Here is a 16667-nt window from a genome sequence, read left to right on the forward strand (position 1 = left end):
ATTTTACTATCAATCATGTTCAACTAACTTGATTGAGTTATTTGATGAAGTAACAGAGAGGGTTGATGAGGGTAGTGCGGTTGATGTGTATGTGGACTTTCAAAAGGCATTTGATAAAGTACCACATAATAGACTTGTTAGCAAAATTAAAGCCCATGGGATTAAAGGAACAGTGGCAGCGTGGATACAAAATTGGCTAAGGGACAGAAAGCAGAGAGTAGTGGTGAACGGTTGTATTTAAGTCTGGAGGGAAGTATACAGTGGTTTTCCCTAGGGGTCGGTATTAGGACCACTGCTCTTTTTGATGTATATTAATGACCTGGACTTGGGTATACAGGGCATAATTTCAAAGTTTGCAGATGGCACGAAACTCGGAAATGTAGTAAGCAATGTGGAGGATAGTAACAGACTTCAGGAGGACATAGACAGACTGGTGAAATGGGCAGACACATGGCAGTGCTTTCCAGTGCTGTGACAGTATATTTGATCAATACTGCCATCCTCCCCACTCCTTTTTTTCCTTCCCTATCTTTCCTGAATACCTTATAGTCAGAAATATTAAGTTCCCAATCCTCCCCTCATTTGAGTCAGGTCTCCATTATTGCCACTATACCAAAATCCCATGTGGCAATTTAATCCTGCAGCTCACCAATCTTATTTACCACGCTCCATGCATTTACGTACATGCACTCCAAACCCATCGTAATCTGCCTTGCATCACCCCCCCCGCTGACCCCCATCTGATCCCTCCTATTTCTGAACTACTCTTTATTCTTATGCTTTTTGTCTCTCCCAGTCATCTGTGCTTTGTTTCTTTTTTCTACTGCTTCATCCTGGTGTCTGTTCCCCTGCCAAATTAGTTTAAACTTTCCCCCACATCACAAGTTAAACTCCCCACAAGGACATTGGTCCCAGCTCTGTTGAGGTGCAACCCGTCCACCTTGAACAAATCCCTCCTGCCCCAGAACTGGTCCCAATGCCCCAGGAATCTGAAGCCTTCCCTCCGGCACAATTGCTACAGCCATGCATTAACCTGTCTTATCTTACTTCTCCTATACTCACTGGCACTGGGAGTAATCCAGAGATTACCACCTTCGTGGTCCTGCTCTTTAATTTCCTCTAGTTCCTGAAATTCTGACTGTAGGACCTCAACCCTTTTCCTTCCTACGCCTTTGGTTCCAACATGGACCACGACTTCTGACTATTCCTCATCCCCCCACAAAATGTTCTGCACCCGTTCCATGATATTGTTTACCCTGACTCCAGAGGGGGCAACACCCCTTGTGAGACTCATGTCGGTGGTTGCAGAAACACTTGTCGATCCCCCTGACTTTTGAATCCCCTATGACCACTGCAGTTCTACACTTAGCTGTGCCCCCCTGTGCACCCCTTTGCCCCACGGTGCTGTGGATTTGCCCTGGACTGCACTCCTTGGAGGTGTCGTCACCTTCACCGGTATTCAGCACTGAAAACTGGTTTGTGACCACCATAATTCCGAAGGATTCCTGCACTACCGGCCTCTTCTTCCTACCCTACCGATGACAACCCATTTAATATCCTCCCGAACTCTCTGTGACTGTGGGATGACCCCCTCCTGGAACGTGCGATCCAGGAAATTCTCAGTCCTGCAGTAACTCCAGCCGATCCTTAAGCTCAGAAACCCTGAGCTCGAGCTCGAGCAGTCAGAGGCACATCCCGCACACGTGATTATCCAAGACATATGAAGCATCCTGCAGTTCCCACACGGCACAGGAATTGCAGGCGACTGGTTTCAGCTGTCCGATCATTTATTAAAGTTTATCTACATATGTGACTTGTATATGCTTTAGTTTAGTATCTCCTAAACTCCTATTTATTATTCATGTATACCAGATTTTTATTTAATGCAATTCAGATCCCGTTAATGTTGGTGTCCTCTACTTTGTTAATTTTATCCCTCCGATTTAATTAATTACTCATTTACTTATTTACTGTTGTCCCTTGGTTTAAATTACTTCGCACCTCCTTCCCCTTCTGAACCTAATTCCCACGCTCACCAAATTCCCGTTTTAAAGTCCTCACGCTGTTTTGCAATTCATTCCATTTAGAAGTAAAGTCTCTCTGTGCTTTAGGCCTTCTGTACACCTGCAGCTATACCCTATAATATAAACGTTTCAGACACATCAGGGCAACTACATCTGCGGTAAGTGTCTGCAGCTCAAGGAACTTCGACTCCGAGTTGAGGAGCTGGAGTCCGAGCTGTAGACATTGAGAGGCATCAGGGAGGGAGAAAGTTACCTGGACACTTTGATCCAGGAGGCAGTCACACCCCTTAGACCAAATACTGTAGAATTGGCAAGTGGTCAGGGACAGGAGGGTGTGACTTCGAGTGAGGCAGGTAGGGGGATCCAGGAGGGAGCATTGCAGGAGCCTCAGCCTCTGCACTTGTCCAGTAGATACGAGGTTCTTGCAGCCATTGTGGACGAGTGCAGGGACTGCAGGGAGGATGAGCAAACTGGCCACGGCACCGTGGTTCAGGGGGCCATTCAAGTGGGGGGAGTAAAAAGGAACGTGGTTGTAGTAGGAAACAGTATAGTTAGAGGGATAGACACTGTTCTCTGCAGCCAAGAGCGAGAGTCCCGAATGCTTTGTTGCCTACCCGGTGCCAGGGTTAAGGACTTCTCCTCAGGACTAGAGAGAAACTTGGAGGGGGAGGATCCAGTTGTCGTGGTCCACGTAGGTAACAACAACATCGGGAGGACTAAGAAAGAGGTTCTGCTGAGGGAGTTTGAGCAGCTAGGGACTAAATTAAAAAGCAGAACCACAAAGGTGATAATCTCCGGATTATTACCTGAGCCACGAGCAAATTGGCACAGGGTAAATCACATCAGAGAGATAAATGCGTGGCTCAAAGATTGGTGTGGGAGAAGTGGGTTTCGATTCATGGGGCACTGGCACCAGTACTGGGGAAAGAGGGAGCTGTTCCGTTGGGACGGGCTTCACCTGAACCATGCTGGGACCAGTGTTCTGGCAAACCAAATGACTAGGGTGGTAGAGAAGGCTTTAAACTAAATAAAGGGGGGGAGGGTTCAGGTGGGGCAAAGTTTAGATTGATAAAGAGAAAAGACAAGGAAGTAATACAGGAAAGTGATGGGGGTAATGATAAACAGAGTGTGTGAGGAAGGGACGGAGCATACAAACATAAGAGTGCACTAGCAAATGGGGCCGGGGTAGGAAAGAATGGTAAAAAGACAAAATTTGAGGTTCTTTTTCCGAATGCGCGCAGCATTCGTAATAAGATAGATGAATTGACGGCACAAATAGAAACAAATGGGTATGACCTTGTGGCCATTACAGGGACGTGGTTGCAAGGTGACCAAGATTGGGTAGTAAATATTCAGGGTTATTTAACATTTCGGAAGGATAGGAAAAAAGGTAAAGGTGGTGGGGTAGCTCTGTTAACAAAGGATGAAATTGGTATAATAGTGAGAAATGATCTTGGCTCAGAAGATCAAGATGTCGAATCAATTTGGGTGGAGGTAAGAAATAGCAAGGGAAAGAAATCACTGGTGGGAGTAGTATATAGGCCCCTTAACAGTAGCTACACTGTAGAGTAAAATATAAATCAGGAAATAAGGGGGGCTTGTAAAAAAGGTAATGCAATAATCATGGGCGATTTAACTTTCACATAGATTGGACAAATCAAATTAGCAAAAATAGCCGTGAGGAGGAGTTCATAGAGTGTATTAGGGACTGTTACTTAGACTAATACGTCGGGGAACCAACCAGGGAACAGGCCATTTTGGATATGGTAATGGGTAACAAAACAGGATTAATTAAAGATCTCAAAGTAAAGGATCCGTTGGGAAGCAGTGATCATAACATGATAGAATTTCACATCCAATTTGAGAGCGAGGATCTTGGGTCTAAAACTACTGTATTAAACTTAAATAAGGGCAATTATAAAGGAATGAGGGCGGAATTCGCTAAAATGGACTGTGTAAACAGATTAGATGGTATGATGGTGGATAAGCAGAGGCAAACATTTAAAAGATATTTTATGACTCGCAACAAAAATATATCCATGTGAGGAGGAAAGACTCCACAAAAAGGGTGAACCGACCATGGCTAACTAAGGAAGTAAAGGATGGTATCAGGTTAAAAGAAAAAGCATACAACATGGCAAAGATTACTGGTAAGCCTGAAGGTTGGGAAAACTTTAAAAACCAGCAAAGGATGACTAAAAGAATAATAAAGAGGGAGAAAATAAATAATGAGAGTAAACTAGCAAGGAATATAAAAACTGACAGTAAAAGCTTCTACAAGTATATAAAAGGGAAGAGGGTAGCTAAAGTAAACATTGGTCCCTTAGAGGATGAGAGCGGGGAAATAATAATGGAAAACAAGGAAATGGCAGAGGAATTGAGCAGATATTTTCTATCCGTCTTCATAGTAGAAGACACTAATAATATACCAATAATAGTAGAAAATCAAGCGGCAAAGGGGAGGGAGGAGCTGAAAACAATCACTATCACTGGAGAAAAAGTATTTGGTAAACTAATGAGTCTAAAGGCTGACAAGTCCCCTGGACCTGATGGCTTGCATCCGAGGGTCTTAAAGGAATTGGCTACAGAGATAGTGGATGCATTGGTTGCAATGTTCCAGAATTGACTAGATTCTGGAAAGGTCCCAGCGGATTGGAAAACTGCAAACGTAACACCCCGATTCAAGAAGGAAGTGAGACAGAAAGCAGGTACTTTAGACCAGTTAGCCTAACATCTATGGGAAAATGCTGCAATCCATTATTAAGGAAGTTATAGCAGGACATTTGGAGACTCATAATACAATCAAGGCGAGTCAACATGGTTTTATGAAGGGAAAACCGTGTCTGACAAATTTATTAGAGTTCTTTGAGGAAGTAACAGGCAGGATGGATAAAGGGGAACCAATGGATGCAGTATATTTGGATTTCCAAAAGGCATTCGATAAGGTGCCACATAAAAGATTACTGAATAAGATAAGAGCTCATGGTGTTGGGGGTAATATACTGGCATGGATAGAGGATTGGCTAACTAACAGAAAACAAAGAGTCGGGATAAAAGGGTCATTTTCAAAATGGCAATCTGTAACTAGTGGGGTGCCGCAGGGCTCAGTGCTGGGGCCTCAACTATTTACAATATATATCAATGGCTTGGATGAAGGAACAGAGTGTCTTGTGGCCAAATTTGCTGATGTTACAAAGATAGGTGGAAAAGCAAGTTGTGATGAGGACACAAAGTGTCTGCAAAGGGATATTGACAAGTTAAGTGAATGGGCAAAAATTTGGCAGATGGAATATAATGTGGGAAAATGTGAAGTCATCCACTTTGGGAGGAAAGATAAAAAAGCAAAATATTATTTGAATAGAGAAATACCACAAAATGCTGCGGTACAGAGGGATCTGGGTGTCCTCGTACATGAAGCACAAAAAGTCAACATACAGGTGCAGCAGGTAATCCGGAAGGCAAACGGAATATTGGCCTTTATTTCTAGGAGGATGGAGTATAAAAGCAGGGAAGTCATGCTACAACAGTACAGGGTGCTTGTGAGACCACACCTGGAGTACTGCGTACATTCTGGTGCATCTCCACATCATGACCCTTATTTAAGGAAGGACATACTTGCATTGGAGGCAGTTCAGAGAAGGTTCACTAGGTTGATTCTGGGTATGCAAGGGTTTTCTCATGAGGGAAGATTGAACAGGTTGGGTCTATACTCATTGGAGTTCAGAAGAATGAGAGGAGACCTTATTGAAACATACAAGATTCTGAGGGGACTTGATAGAGTAGATGCTGAGAGGATGTTACCCCTCATGGGGGAATCTAAAACTAGGGGGCATAGTCTTAGAATAAGGGGTCACCCGTTTAAGATGGAAATGAGGAGGAATTTCTTCTCCCAGAGGATCGTGGATCTTTGGAATTCTTTACCCCAAAAAGCTGTGGAGTCTGAGTCATTGAATACATTCAAAGCTGAGTTCGACAAATTTTTGATCAGCAAGGGATTTAAAGGATATGGGGAAAAGGCAGGAAAGTGGAGTTGTGGTAAAAATCAGATCAGCCATGATCTCATTGAATGGCGGAGCAGGCTCGAGGGGCTGAATGGCCTACTCCTGCTCCTATCTCTTATGGTCTTATTATGGTCTTATGGTCAATTAGCAGTTCTCCCATGGCATTGCTTGCTGTTAATCAGAGATTACACTATTGTAAGGCCCTAGGGGAAGGGGTGGAAGGTAGGAGATGTCAGGGTGTGAAAAATGGGGCAGTGGAATCCCCATTAACTCCAGTCTGATGCTTCTCATGTAGGCACAGGCCTCCAATGGAAAATATTGGACCAGGCACTTTAAACAGAGATAATCCCATTAGAGATAAATCTACCCACATACTTGTAAATGTTGTATTTTTTATGTCTTTATTATGGTACAAATCTAATTTCTAGCAGTAAATCCTCAATTTAATCTGCAACCCAAGATAGTGACCAAAAAGAATTTCAAAAAATATTTCACCTTTTTTATTGGTAGCTGTTGTTCACTGCCCATTTTTGACCTGTAGCTTCTGAACTGCATGATTGATGGTTTCTGTTCCTTCCACTTGTTGACTGGCACTTTCCCTACCTATTCAGTTATGATTTGTTATATTTTATGAATAATTCTAAACCATTCAACAGCAAGTGTGACACAGAAATGTGAAAATATCCATGCTTAACACCCAAGTGTGAGAGCCATTTTTCAGCATTTTGGAGGACCGTACGTAACCAAATAAGGCAGCAATTGTTATGTCACTCGTATTGGTTTGGTAATAACTAGCTGCTTTTACTTCCCAGACTCTCTAGAACATTCTGTCAAAGAATAACCAAGAAATACAAAAGGAACCTTGGAGTGCAATTGCTACAATGTGCTTACTCCCATCAATGGCTATCTAGGGTTCAGGTAACAATATGCAAGTACCATTCCAATTTTTACATGTGATTACATTCATAATCTCCAAATAGTGGAGACTAGTAATGATGGAGATTACCACCATATCAATTTTGGACTGCTAATAATAACAGGATGTTACTGGCATCCAGCATTGTTTGGACTGGTTGTGTCATTTTAAAAATAAGAAGGTCCACCCCAGGAAGTGCAATTGATTGTGAACTGATTGATTTATACTCCTATGTTTCAAACTAGATAGCCAGGTGGTGAAGGATAGACTACGAGAGCCCAGTCTTCAGTTGCTTCAAGCCTTTATTCACAGAGATCCACATTACCACTATTACACCCTAGATCAGTTCTCCAATAAATGGATACAAGAGAGTTCCCAATTGATACCACCAACTGAATACAATTAACACTAATTGATATAAATCACATGGATACAATTAACATCCTATACCAGCACTCTGTGCTGAATCGAGAAGAGACCAACGCTATGCCCTGGCCTGGAAGAAAAAGACCCCTTTAAGCTGCTGCAAGTGCCAGAGTCCTGCAGCAGCAGCACTTTCCACATTACTGCCTGTGGGCACTCTTGTGCAGGCAGAAACCTTGCTGGCATTATTTTAATCAGGTCGACACTGAGAAATTCCCCAGGGTCATTGGTTCAACAATTGGTTGGACAGAGTTCCTGCCCTGCCACACTTTATCTTATATATTGTTGGGGTCTTACTGGCAGCAGCAAGAACAACAGCTTGCATTTATATAGCATCTTTAACGTAGTAAAACATCCCAGGTACTTCCCAGGAGCGATTATCAAATAAATTTGACACAGAGCCACACGAAGAAATATTACGACAGGTGACCAAAAGCTTGGTCAAAGAGGTGGGTTTTAAGAAGTGGCTGAATGGATGAGAGAGGTAGGGAGGAGATGAGGTTTATGAAGGGAATTCCAGAGTTTAGGGCCGAAACAGCTGAAGGCACGACCACCAATGGGGGAGCGAAGAAAATTGGAGATGCGCAAGAGACCATAATTGGGGGAGCGCAGAGATCTCTGAGGGTTGGAGGGCTGGAGGAGGTTACAGAGATAGGGAGGGACAAGGCCATGGAGGGATTTGAAAACCAGGATGAGAATTTTAAAATCGAGGCATTGCTGGACCGGGAACCAATGTCAGTCAGCGAGCACGGGGGGGATGGGTGAACAGGACTTGGTACGAGTTAGGATACGGGCAGCAGAGTTTTGGATGAGCTGAAGTTTACGGAGGGAGCAAGGAAGGAGGCCGGCCAGCAGAGCATTGGAATAGTCGAGTCTAGAGATAACAAAGGCATGGATGAGGGTTTCATCAGCAGATGAGCTGAGGCAGGGGCGGAGACAGGCGATATTACGGAGGTGGAAGTAGGGAGTCTTGGTGATGGAGAGGATATGGTGTTGGAAGCTCAGCTTAGGCTCAAGTAGCACGCCAAGGTTGCAAGCAGTGTGGTTCAGCCTTAGAGAGTGGCCAGGGGGTGGGATGGAGTTGGTGGCTAGGCAATGGAGTTTGTGGCGGGAACCAAAGACAATGGGCTCGATATTGCCAGGGCTGCGGGTTTGTGGCGGGGGGGGCGACTGGGCGCATGGGTAACGCGCCTGGCGAAATCAGTCTGCCCCGCGCGCGATCGCAGCCTAATTGGATCCACTTACCTGGTCTTCCGGGTTTCCCACTGCTGATCTGCGCGTCGGGCGGACTGCGCATGCGCAGTAAGCTCTGTCAGCTGGAGGAGCTCTATTTAAAGGGGCAGTCCTCCACTGACTGATGCTGCAAATAGAAAAAATTACAGCATGGAGCAGCCCAGGGGGAAGGCTGCTCCCAGTTTAATGATGCCTCACTCCAGGTATCATTAGATGGGGTTAGGAGGAGGGGGAGGACAGAGATCTTCCCCCCCGGCGGGTGGGATGAAGCGGCCTGCCTCTGCCACCAAGAAGGCCTGGCTCGAGGTGGCAAAGGAGGTCACCTGCACCACCAACATATCGCCCACCTGCATACAGTGCAGGAGGCGCTGCAATGCCTTAAGTAGGTCAGCCAAAGTGAGTACACTTACTCATTCCCCTACACTCCGTCTGCCACATCACCGCCCCCACCCCACATCTCCTTCTGCACTGCCAACACTACTCTGTCACATCACCCCTCATACCCACTCAAACCTCATCCTCATCTTACCTGCACTTACTCTCCTTGCCAGTACTCATCCCGCCACTACCACTCAACCCAATCCTCATACAATCTCATGGCTCTATCTCATACTCACCCTCTGATGCATCTCTTTCATGGTCAGCCTCACTCAACCTGCCACTACCTGTGCTGCAGCCACAGGGCATGCATCACATATGTGCAGTAGGCAGCGTAAGGCAAACGTGTTGTGAGCATGAAGGGGATACACAAGGGTGTTTGAGGGTTTGTCATGGTTTTTCCTTATATTTAATTTCTGATCAACTCACATTACATATTATATTGGCACCACTACTGCCACGTCTTTGCGAATCTTGTCTGGTTTGTGCAATCATGCCCTTTCCTGAGGGTCACAATGAAGACCCACACCTGATGCCATCCATTGTGTCACAGCAAAGTGGGTGTTGGTGTATTTGCAGGGCTCTTTTGTGCAGACGACTGAGAGACATCGGCAATGTCCCCGGTGGCACCCTGGAAGGATGCGGAGGAGAAGTTGTTGAGGGCAGTGGTGACGTTGACAGCGACAGGTAAGAAGATGGTGCTCGGGCCAGCCGGGAGCAGCTCGGCATGAAGGAGGCTGCAGATGTCCACGACTACATGTCGAGTGACTCTGAGCCTCCGTGTGCACTGATGCTCAGAGAGGTCCAGGAAGCTGAGCCTTGGTCTGTGGACCCTGTGGCGAGGGTAGTGCCCTCTGCGATGCATCTCTCTCTGTGGTTGCCCTTCCTCCTGCTGTGCAGGTAGATGTGTCACAGCACTGTGTTGTGGAGCTCCACGTGTCAGAGGTGGACGGCTTGGCCGGCGAGGCTGGTGATGCTGTTCGCCCTCCGAGGAGGTCATGACTGCAGCTACGGCAGCCCCCATCCAGAAGATGTACATCTGAGGGGGTCTGCAAGGTAGGTACATGTCTCTGGACCCCGGGGTAAGTGTGCAAGTTGGTGAATTTGATTGTCAGGAGGAGGGTGGTGGAGGCCAAACCTTGTCCCAAGTGACAGAGTGGCCTCCTGCAATGAGTGAGGGTCTCCCCCCACACCTGTCAAATGGACCTTTGCAGCTGCCACAGGCTGATAGCTGCAACACGTCCATTTCAACTGGGACTGTTTCCCCCAGTATGGGAAACAGTCCCAGTTGTCTCTAAAATCCCACCCCTCCTGACATATTCCCTTAATCAGGTCTGTTAATGACCTGAAATACCTGAATAAATACTCTCAAGTGGCCCCCCACCAGCTTTAATTGCCTGCGGGAGTCCCACATGCGGGGGCTGCGCACGCACGTCGGCGTGTCTGTGGGGAACCCGGAAGTGGGCGGGTTGGAGCCGGGCTCCCGACCTGCTCCGGGATGCCCCGATTTTCGGAGCCCCCCCCGCCAGGAACGCACCCGATAGCGGGTGCTAAAATAGAGCCCAATGGCTTCGGTCTTCCCAATTTAATTGGGGGAAATTTCTGCTACTGGATGTCAGACAAGCAGCGTGATAAATCAGAGGCAGTGGAGAGGTCGAGAGAGGTGATGGTGAAGTGGAGCTGGGTATCATCAGCGTGCATGTGAAACCTGACGTTGTGCTTTCAGATGATGTTGCCGAGGGGCAGCATGTAGATGAGAAATAGTAGGGGGCCAAGGAAAGATACTTGGGGGACTTCAGAGGTAACAGTGCAGAAACGGGCAGAAAAGCCATTGCAGGTTATTCTTTGGCTACGACTGGATAAATAGGAATGGAACCAGGTGAGGGCAGTCCCACCTAGTTAGACAACGGAGGAGAGGCGTTGGAGGCGAATGGTGTGCTCAACTGTGTCAAAGGCTGTAAGCAGGTTGAGAAGGATGAGGAGGGATAGTTTACCACAGTCACAGCCACATAGGATGTCATTTGTGACTTTAATAAGGGCTGTTTCAGTGTTGTGGCAGGGGCAGAAACCTGACAGGAGGGGTTCAGATATGGAGTTGCAGGAAAGATGGACATGGATTTGAGAGGCAACAACACATTCAAGGACTTTGGAGAGGAAAGGGAAGTTGGAAATGGGGTGGTAGTTTGCAAGGACAGAGGTGTCAAGGGTGGGTTTTTTGAGGAGGGGTGTGATGATGGCAGATTTGAAGGGGAGGTGAACTGTACCTGAGGAGAGGGAACCATCAACAATATCAGCTTACATGGGGGCCAGGAAGGGAAGTTGGGTGGTAAGCAGTTTGGTGGGAATAGGGTCAAGGGAGCAGGAGGTGAGCCTCATTGACAAGATGAGGTCAGACATGGCATGAGGGGAGATAGGAGAGAAACTAGAGAAAGATGCGACACATATCCGAAAATTATATGCACTGGGGGGTCTCAAAAATTTGGCAAATGTATTTATGTAAAAGTGTACTCCAAAATTGCTGGAAAATGCACTAAATAAAGTGTTGTGTTCCCTCTCTGCCAGTCTGTGCTGACAATCTGTCTTGCATCCCAATCCAAACTGGCATTCTGTGCTGCCCTCCCTCTCCCAGGAGCTCCTGGGTTTGCTTCTCTCTCTCCCCACCCCTCCCCACCCTTTGTGGCTCCCACTGAATTTCACTTGCTGCTGCTTTAAAAGTTGGTTTTGAATGGGCTGCATATTGTACGTGGGAATTCCTGACCTCCTGAGAATCACCACCCACAGCACACAGTTGCTTTCAAACAGTTCAGCTTCACAACAGCAACAACAGGCCTTAGGTATGAGTCATGGTGGGGTAGTGGGTTGGCCTGCACTGCTTTGACAAGTGTAAAGTGCAATTTTTAGCTCCAAAGAAATGAACATACACTTGTCAATATAAATCAAAAGCAGGCTACCGACATATATCCAAGTATACCCTCCTCCGCACGCTGTGCATAAGAGTACATCTAGGTCTAATAAACAAGGAAACATTTGTGAGTTAACAATCAGGAACCTCTGAAGGGGATGTCTGTAACTTGACCATTGAATAATAATCTTTGTATAATTTATAGCTTAATATTTGTGTGCATTTTTTTTGAGTAGACAAAGTAGAAGCCTTGTCAAATGACAATGACTATTTCAAACAAAGTACACCTTGTATCATTGACAATAACAGAGGCAAAGTAGTAAGCAAGTGAGGTAGCATAGTAATGCTAAAACATACTTGAAACTCAGGTCTGCCATCAGTGGAAACAAAATTGACTCGATGCCAAACACCTCATCCGTTGTATGCCTTTCCTGCATGCCAAATATACTAGACTACAAGCGTCCGATTGACAACCTAAGTGAAATAATGGCCCAGAATTTGCTGGGAAATTAACAGCTAGTTTAATATGCCTGCCATTATTAGTGTGTAAATAACCTAACAATTTGCATGAGATGCAAATCGCCACAAATCGCTCGACAGTTTGAGTCACTCTGCCGTTAGCCTCGTGAAACAGGAGCTCGCCATCAGCCTCTCCGTAAGCTTCAAGACATTGCTGCATTTGCGCTGTTAAAATGAATTAAACTTGCTGTGGAAAGTTAGGGCTGGTAATTAACAGCGTAAGGAACCTTTTAATTACGAGATTTATGTTCCTGCAATGCCACTCAACCTCTCCTGCCCAGAAAGGGAACAACTGAAACTGTAAAGTCTCATTCCTGCAGGTAGTAAATTGTTCCTAGAGGTTTTTAAAATTTAAAATTTATTTCTCACTTTTCCTTTCTGTCCCTTTTTTTAATCTCTTAATCCAATCTTTCTTTCTCTCTCTTTATTTCTCTTTCTGTATCTAATTTGACTCTAATTCACTCTATTTCCTTTTCCGTCATTCCTCTGTTTCTTTCTCTATCCTTAAATCTCATTGATTAAGGACCTAAACTGTTGATCCCGTCGTTCACCAAGGTCCCTTACATCCCGTGGATCTTGCATTTCCCATGATTTGCGGTGCAAAAAAATTTCAAGCTGAAGGGTGAAGAAAAAAATCGAACAAATGGGGTGCGTCGCAAGATGCCCCACTCCAGCAAATTCTGGGCCAACAGTCCGGGAGCATTTGGTAAATAAAAAAGATAGGTTAACAATTCAGGTGAAAACCTTTCCATGGAACAGATGCGCGTGAACGAGCCAAAAACACTAACTCATAAGTGAGGAGTCTATGTTTAAATCGAATGCCCTTTACTTTTACTTTTTCTAAATTCCTCCCCAATCTCAGCTGAATGTTCACTAAAATGATCCAAAAAAAAAGTCTAATAGAAGAAGAAAAATGGGGATTAAGTCCAGGTTAGACGTGGCCCGTGAGGGCGGTCGATCCGACTTCCTGCCTCTGTTCCGCTGCTTTCTCCGCGCCTGTGGCCCTGGAGAAAGAGCACACGGAATCTGCCAGCACGCTTGAGACCTTCCGCAACCGGTGGGTACCGCAGGGACTGGGGTTTGTAGTGGAGAGGGACAATATTGTTGTTTCGTTCAATAAGTTTCCTTTCTCTTTTGTAGGGTTTGGGTGTTTGTTGTTTGTGCCACCTCAGGGAAGGGGGCACCTGTTTTAGTTTTCTTTAATTTGGGTTGCCCCTATGTCATCAACCCAAATTAAAGAAATCTAAAACAAGTGACCCAAGTGTCACAAACAAAAACACCCAAACCTACAAAAGAGAAAGGAAACCTATCAAACTAAACAACAATATTGTTGTCCCTATCCACTACAGTCTCTGCGGTGCGCACCAGTCGCAGAAGGCCTCAAGCGTGCAGGCAGATACCGCGGGCCACGTCTAAGCTGGACTCAATTCCCATTTTTTTCTTCTTATTCGACTTTTCTTTTGATCATTCCGGTGAACGTTCAATTGAGGTTGTTGCGTGGGGCGGGGATTTAGGAGAAGCAAAAGTAAAGGTCATTCAATTTAAACATGGACTCCTCACTTCTGAGTTAGTGTTTTTGGCTCATTCATGCGCATCTGTTCCGTGGAAAGATTTTCACCTGAATCTTTTCACCTAAATAAAAACCTTGTTTTTTTTTTATTTACCAACGCAGTGTCTCATATATAAATATACATATAAAAAATGCGGATTGAAATCAGTTTGATTCGAGCATGGAGAAGAAACTTCAAACTTGGGTTTCCAAAAGCCGGTTTAGGTACATCACTCCTGTGCCACCCGGCTCTGCCCTCTTCATTTCATTCATTCAATGTCTTGAGGCCGTAAAATATTTCACTATTTAAAACACCCACAACAATGCTCCGTGACGCAATACGACTGACAGCCCGACTGGCCAGTAACGAAGGGGGTTTGTCGACGGCAGGGTCCCGCCTCCCCGCCGCGTCGACCAATGGGCGTTGGCGCAGGGCGCCAGGGCGACGCCTGGCAGTGTGGGCGCCGCGATTGGCCGGCGAGCGGCGAGCGGCTCCTGTTGTTATGGCCGTGAGCAGGCGGCGTTCCCTTGTTAAAACATGGCTTCGAGTGGCAGCAGCACCATCACCACCACTACCGGTTCCACTCTCCTGCAGCCCCTCAGTGAGACGATCAATCTGTCCATCGACCAGGTACGTGGTTTCCAGCGCCGTTTCGACCGTTTTTTTCCCCCCCTCTTTAAAAGTTTGAATTGCAGCTTCCCTGGTTATTTGCACTCCTCTCGACCCCGAGGGAAGGAGGAGCCGACTCTTGACAACTCTGCTGTCTGGAGTATTTTTATAGCAACAGCCCCTCGGCTGGGATTCGGGGCTGGCTTGGCCTGGCCTGGGAGCGGGGTGCTCAACGCTGAGTTCGATATATTTCGATATATATTAATTTTTTCCATGATTAAATTTCCCAAATAAATATTAGATGATGTTTTTAGACCCCTCTCCCTCTCTCTCTCTCTGCTCCTTAATAACTGGTGGGGGTGGGAGATTTGTTTTTTACGAGCCCAGGGCCGCTGCCTCTGTCCTGCGTTCCTATTAACTTATTTCACAAAACAGCTTCTTATATTTAAGAGCCGATTTGTCGAATTCCGCTGTTTGTGTTTTGGGTCATTTGCCGTCCCTTCATCAGGAGCTGGAATGCTTCGGAAAAGCCGTTTAAATCAAAGCGGTGTAGTTGTTACGTCTGTAGATAATAAAATGAAAATCTGAAGTTGTTGGGTACTTCCTCCTACCGTTGTTGTTTAGCAGCTCGCAGGCAGGGTTTGTTTTTTGTTTGTGTAATGCTCTGTCTCCTTTGGCCGTGAGAACTGCCTCAAATTAATCTGAACATCTGTTCAGTGATTGATGTAAAATAGTTCACAGGATAAGTTTTTAAAAAAATCAGAACATGATATTACTGGCTGCTAAACTTGATTGTAAAGAAGCTTCAAGGCTAGAAGTAGGGCAAGTTTAGAAATGTGCTCGATATTTTTATTTGCCAATCTATTGAGTTAGTATTACCTCTTATGTTCTCGAATTATAAGAATGCTGGTGCATGTTAAGCTAAACGACATTATAGTTTGCTAGTACCTTTTTGAAATACAAGGCATTTCTTTCAAGCTATATGAATTTATGGTGAGTCTAGTTTGTGATGTGTGTGTGTGTGTGTGTGTATATATATATATATATACATATACATACATTTAGGTGGGGTTGGTAGCTAATGTTGGGTAATTCCAAAGAAAAGATAATTTTATTAGTTTGTAAAGGGTATTTGTGCATGCCCAAGAAAGCCTGAATATTTAATTTGATGCTGTTGATCAAGATGTAAGGTGACCCTTTTGGGGAGAGTATTTTATTTCCACCACTCCACTCAATTTTATAGAATGAAGCATTCCAAGGCCAGGTGTGGCTTAGTTTTCCACACTGCTCAGCTGGTCTAGTGCTCAAGAGGCAGTAGTGTTTAGTAATGTTTACTGTTGCACTTTAGGGTTACTGTATTTAGGAAAGTGGTAAACTTTGTTTTAGGTGAAGAAGAATGACTCTTTGTAAAAGTTTGTCAACCACTTTTTTGTCACCCCCCCCCCCCCCCCCCCCCCCCCAGCTTTGATAAAATGGTCATCTGATACTTGAAGTTTTCATGAAGGGGTGGGGAAGATAGGTAAACCTGTACCCATTAAGAACATCTCATACTAAAAAAGAAAAAATATGATACCTTTCCTGTCCACAAGATGTCTCAATGTGTTTTCAGTCAATAAAATACTTTTGAAGTGTAGTCATTAATATTTAGGCAAACACAACAAATAATTGGCAGAGTAAAGTCCCACAAATAGCAAATTAGATAAATGATCAGTTAAACTGTTTTGGACATATTGATTGAAGAATAAATATTGGCCAGGATATTTGGACCTTGTCTGTTCTTTTTGAATGTTGCCACGTATTCTTTCATGTCGACCTGAATGAGCAGGTGGGGCTTTTGTTTAACATCTTCTGAAAGACAAATGAAGCAATAAAAACTTAAAAGATGTAAGTTGAATGAAGGGAATTACTACCATTTGCAATCTGCTCGGGAAAGTTAGCTTAATTTCTTCCAATTGAGGAAGAATTAATTAAAATATTAGTGATATCTTCAGAAATTGGGGGGAGGAGTGAGCAAAAATAGCATTCAGTCGTTATCTGTGGCAGATGACCTAACCCAAGTGAACTATGAAGTACTAGTGTACTGCATCCCCTTCTAACTGCACTGTTCTTTCT

At 45.0% G+C, this 16667-nt stretch overlaps 1 protein-coding gene across 1 annotated transcript in view; it reads left to right on the forward strand.

The window, feature by feature from the left end:
• Positions 1-14415: 14415 nt before the first annotated feature.
• Positions 14416-16667, forward strand: part of mboat2b (membrane bound O-acyltransferase domain containing 2b) — a 116429-nt gene continuing 114177 nt past the window's right edge. Inside the window, exon 1 of the mRNA XM_067984234.1 lies at positions 14416-14576. Coding sequence (XP_067840335.1) covers positions 14484-14576 — 93 coding nt within the window. The 5' untranslated portion in view covers positions 14416-14483. The remainder of the gene's footprint in view (positions 14577-16667) is intronic.

This window comes from Heptranchias perlo, chromosome 5 (genome assembly GCF_035084215.1).
Source record: "Heptranchias perlo isolate sHepPer1 chromosome 5, sHepPer1.hap1, whole genome shotgun sequence".
Taxonomy (NCBI): domain Eukaryota; kingdom Metazoa; phylum Chordata; class Chondrichthyes; order Hexanchiformes; family Hexanchidae; genus Heptranchias; species Heptranchias perlo.